This window comes from Chanos chanos, chromosome 14 (assembly GCF_902362185.1).
Source record: "Chanos chanos chromosome 14, fChaCha1.1, whole genome shotgun sequence".
NCBI classification, from domain to species: Eukaryota; Metazoa; Chordata; class Actinopteri; order Gonorynchiformes; family Chanidae; genus Chanos; species Chanos chanos.
The window spans coordinates 19,343,688-19,348,114 of NC_044508.1; the positions used below are offsets into that span (position 1 = coordinate 19,343,688).

General features: G+C 42.7%; 1 protein-coding gene across 1 annotated transcript; it reads right to left on the reverse strand.

Moving 5' to 3' along the window:
- Positions 1 to 960: 960 nt before the first annotated feature.
- rgs4 (regulator of G protein signaling 4) lies at positions 961 to 3,821 on the reverse strand. Its single transcript, XM_030791506.1, has 5 exons — positions 3,736 to 3,821; positions 3,161 to 3,265; positions 2,457 to 2,518; positions 1,352 to 1,515; positions 961 to 1,223 (listed from the first exon to the last, which is right to left on the reverse strand). The coding sequence occupies exons 1-5, from the start codon at positions 3,777 to 3,779 to the stop codon at positions 975 to 977; spliced, it is 624 nt and encodes a 207-aa protein (XP_030647366.1). The 5' UTR covers positions 3,780 to 3,821; the 3' UTR covers positions 961 to 974.
- Positions 3,822 to 4,427: the final 606 nt, after the last annotated feature.

Below are 4,427 nucleotides of genomic sequence, written 5' to 3' on the forward strand. Positions count from 1 at the left end.
ATTCATTTGTCAACAGGGCTCAACAGCTAAGCTTCAGTTGTTATTCAGGACCTCAGATGGATTACACGAATGCGACTTCTCAAAGCCTTAACAACACAATGAGTCACCAATACGACCACTGTAGCGGCTCTTAAAAGATGCACAGTCTAATATATATACGATGTCACCGTTCTACTTACACAGACAAACTTTCCATTGACTCTGATCACATATCTGTGTTCTCTGACTGTGATGCCAGAGGAGACACCTCATGCCCTGTCTGGGTATTTACAGAGTTGAGTTCCATGTATAATGTCTCTCTATCAGGATGTGGACATCCAGGTGCTGCTTGTTTAAGTAAATATGATGTTTCACAGTCAGAAACATCTGAGCAGCAAAAATGTAACAGTCATTCAATTGTAAACTCAATCGCAGTAACTATTACCTTTTTCCTTCTCCAACAATAGACAGATGGGGGTAGGTGTAGGAGCAGGCACAGAGGTAGATTGTTCTTTTGTTTTGTTTTGTTTTGTTTTTTTCTCGTGTTATGTGTGGAAACATGACCTGGAGTCAAGGGACGGCCACACGTGGGATGATAAGGCCGTTGTCAGAGCAGAGCTTGGGTCATGTTCCATGAAAACGCAAACATCTTTCATCTTACACATCAATTCCAGGAAGGCTTAAGCCCAAGGAATAAATATTGTGGGGGAAAAAAATGGATTATAAACAATCTATAAGTCAGCTTAAAAAGAAAATAACACATAGCTATGTTGGAACGGTTAAGCGCCACCTGTGGGTGAACTGCGACTGTTTTCAGTTGTAGAGGACATGTAGGTGGGTGGGGGTGGAGGGAGGGAGGGGTACTTCTGGCTGTTCCTCCTAGTGCTCTCCATCGGTCAGTAAAAGCGGCACTAGAAGTCTCGGCCTAACTGCTGAAGCTTTGCCACTCGTGTCAGGGTTGTGTGGTTGCCTGGGGGAAGGGAGGTGGGGAGAGATTAGGTGCAATGAGGCAGACACTGGTTAAAACCAGCATGATGTCTCTTCGCCCTTTTTTCCAGGCCGCAGGTCACTCCGTCAGGGGTCAACTGCGCTAGGTCCAGGAACAGTTTTGATTTCAGGAAACGACGGTACGAATCCTTTTCCATCAGAATAAAAATTTTGTTCTGTGCCTCGTCGAAACAGGAGACATCGCTTTTCTCCAAATTTTTACGAGTCTCTTCTCTGGTGGCAGAGTCCAAATTTACCTATAAAACAAAGACAGTTTGTTGGAATAAACAATATTATATTTCATGACGCAGTCAGTGGAATTAAACAGCTGTTTCTCACTACTCTTTGGCTCTTGCTGATTGCCAGTCAGTGAAGAGACATTTACCTCATTCGGTGAATCAACCTCCACATACTGTTTGAAGATTTTTCTGGCTTTAGCATCCATTTTGTTTGTAGGTGTTTTCTTGTAGTCTTCACAGGCCAGCCAGAACTCCATGTTCTCCTGACTGAACTCAGACTTGAGGAAAGCCATGAAAGCCCCACGACCCACTGAAAGACAAAACAATAAGCCCTGAGTTTTGATCTCATAGCTAATGTAATTCATGTTCAAAGAAATCCAATTACAGCTTCTAAATGACTGATGATGAATTGTTAATTGTCCTTTTTTTTGCCCTGAGAATCCATTTACAGTGGACTCAAAGGATAATGCTTTCAGTTTCATTCATTTGTATGCTCTCTGTCCTAATTTTTTTTTTTCTTTTTGAAAGCCGAATCATATAATGAATGCAACCCCCCTCCTTGTCTCCTCCAGTCTGCATCTCTCTCTCTCCCTCTCTCTCCCTCTCTCTCTCTCTCTCTCTCTCCGTCTCTCTCTCTCCCTCTCTGTCAGAGGAAGTTAAGGAATGAGGAGGTCAAGTCTCTGTACTATAGGGGGTTCTCAGAGGAGCTCTGTTCATTATCTGTGTCCGCTCTGCAGCTGACCCCTGCGGGGTCATAACAGAGGAGCTTCAGGCTTGTCAGGGCCACCCAGGGCAGGCTGCAGGACACGTAGCACACGTCCAAACCCTGAGAAAACAGCCTGGAGGGAGCTGGCTGGCCAGCCCAAATACGCTGACAAAAACGCAGCCTCTTAAACCGAGACGGCCACAGGCCAGAGGTACTTTGCCACTTAATTGAAAATGAAAGGTTTCACAGTAACTGCTCGGCAGTAATATGTTCCAGATTTCACTTGATCCACATGGAGCCTGAGTCTCTCCTCTGTTTGTGTTTTGTGATGTCACTCTCCAAACACAGTACCTCATGACTCATAATAACCGTATAACTGAATCTTTGATCAGTTTTATTGATTGACTTGGCAGTCAGTTGAATATGCTCTTTTGTTTTCTGTGATGCTGTTCACTAGAGGCAGCACTGAACGACTGGTGATTACTGTTTAACTCAATTGTTTGTAATATCATTGACTGAACTGAATGTCCTTCAAATATCCTTACCTTCATTATTAATGAGGCTGGAAAACGACGCTTTCCATTTCTCCGTCTCGACGGGATTAGTCCTAAAACCAGAGTGAATCAATGAGTGTTAAAGTTTAATCATTAACAGTTAGTTGGCTCTCATAATCATGCACTTATTAACCACAGAGACCGTTACACACTTCACATTACATCATTTTCCTTTATAGCATTCGATGCCCCGAAGGGGAAAAAGACTCACTTATGCTGTTTTTAAAAGGTTACAGTTGGGTACATAGCACACAAAATGAGCAGTTTCATCTTAAATTACTAAAGACTTAGTTTAAGTTGTTTATAACTCTTTCTAAGCAAGTCATCAAAATCATCAAAATTAGTAATCACACATTTGTGTCAAGGTGTGTGTCTACGCATTTGTGTCTGTCTGTGTGTGTGTGTGTGTGTGTGTGTGTGTGGGTGGGTGTCTGTCTGTCTGTCTGTTTGTCTTTGTGTGTCTGTCTGTGTGTATGTGCGTGCGTGCGTGCGTAGGCGTGTACACAGGTAGGGCAGGGCAGGACAGAGAGTTACAGTGGACGAGCCTGAGCGTGTGTGTGTGTGTGTGTGCGTGCGTGCGTGTGTGCGTGCGTGCGCGAGTGCGTGCGCAGACGTGTACACAGGTAGGGCAGTGGACGAGCCTGAGCGTGACATGTTTCCTGTCTGAGTGTCGGATATGTTAGTTCTCCTCTCACCTTTTCGCTTCTGTGACTTTCTCCTTCTCCTTCAGTGCCTTCTGCTCAGGAGGAGGCTCAGGCCTTTGGAGGAGAAAGCCGATTCGATGCTTAATGTCCTTCGCGCTGTAAGAGTGGGCATTAGAAATAACACAGTCAGTAATACTCAATGAACATATCATGAATGAAAGAGACTCACAGCACCAAAAATATTCAGATGTATCATCCAAAGTACTAAAAAAAAAAAAAAAAACATCTGCCAAACAAGCCACTAATGGAGAAACCTTGTTTCCTGATTAGTTGGGGTTTTTTTTCAAGTTACATTCAAATAAAATTACAAACAAGACAGACAAATAAAGCATTTGTTCCTTAAACAATGTCAAATGATCTTTAATAGTGTCTAATATTGTACTTTATAATTGCAGTTGTACAGATGCAATAGCAGCTCTCTTTAACATGATTAATGCAGAAACACATTCTGGATAAAACAGTCCTTGTAAAACGCAATCACTGTTCTTGTATTCAAATCTAAAAAAAAAAGTGACTACAGCTATGAAAAAGCCACACTGCCAACAAACAACAAATGTCTCTCATACCTTTTCAAGCACGTCGCTGGGAGGGCGGCAAGCCCTTTGCACATTTTGTTGGTTTATTATAGAGATTCCACAAGGAGAGAGAGAGAGAGAGAGAGCAACAGTGTTTAGAATGTCTTGTCCTCACGATGCTTTACTCTTCACTGCCTGTGGTTTTATACTAGTGGAGCTCTCACAGAAAGGACAGGCAGCCAATCACAGCTAGGAGAGCAGGACCAATCCCTGTGTGGACTTGTGTTGACGGGGAAAGAAAGGAGAGGAGAGCCCTTGGTGTTTAAGAGGAAGAAAAACAGAGACTTTTCAATGGTTAAATCCTTATTTCCTCAACGCTTGCATTGCTTGAATGGTTCCAGAGGATGACGAAGAGAGCGGCTTTGAATTTATTCTCAGAAAAACAGAACAAAGTGTATGAGGAAGTTTGAAGTGAGAATATGAACTTAGCATTGAAATTACACCAAGGACATGTTCACTGGTTCTTCCTTTTCATTTGTTACCCTGTCTATTCAGAATTCTATGAGAAATTTTTAGTTTTGGCTCAAGACACAGTGGAATAATCATCTAGGTGTAAACAAATGTGAGGTCATGTGGTTAGCATTGCACTGGGCCATGTTCTGGCAACAGGTATTGATTTGACACAGAATTCCAGAGTTCACTCCATCAATACTCAGTGATTGCTGCTAATGTCTTCTAATGAA

Excerpts from the sequence above, each read along its gene's own strand:
- rgs4 (XM_030791506.1), bottom strand. The coding sequence starts at position 3,779 with ATGTGCAAAGGGCTTGCCGCCCTCCCAGCGACGTGCTTGAAAAG. Across the intron at positions 3,266-3,735 it reads CCAGCGACGTGCTTGAAAAG|CGCGAAGGACATTAAGCATC; the intron begins GTATGAGAGACA and ends CCACTCTTACAG. Across the intron at positions 1,516-2,456 it reads CAGCCTCATTAATAATGAAG|TGGGTCGTGGGGCTTTCATG; the intron begins GTAAGGATATTT and ends TTTGTCTTTCAG.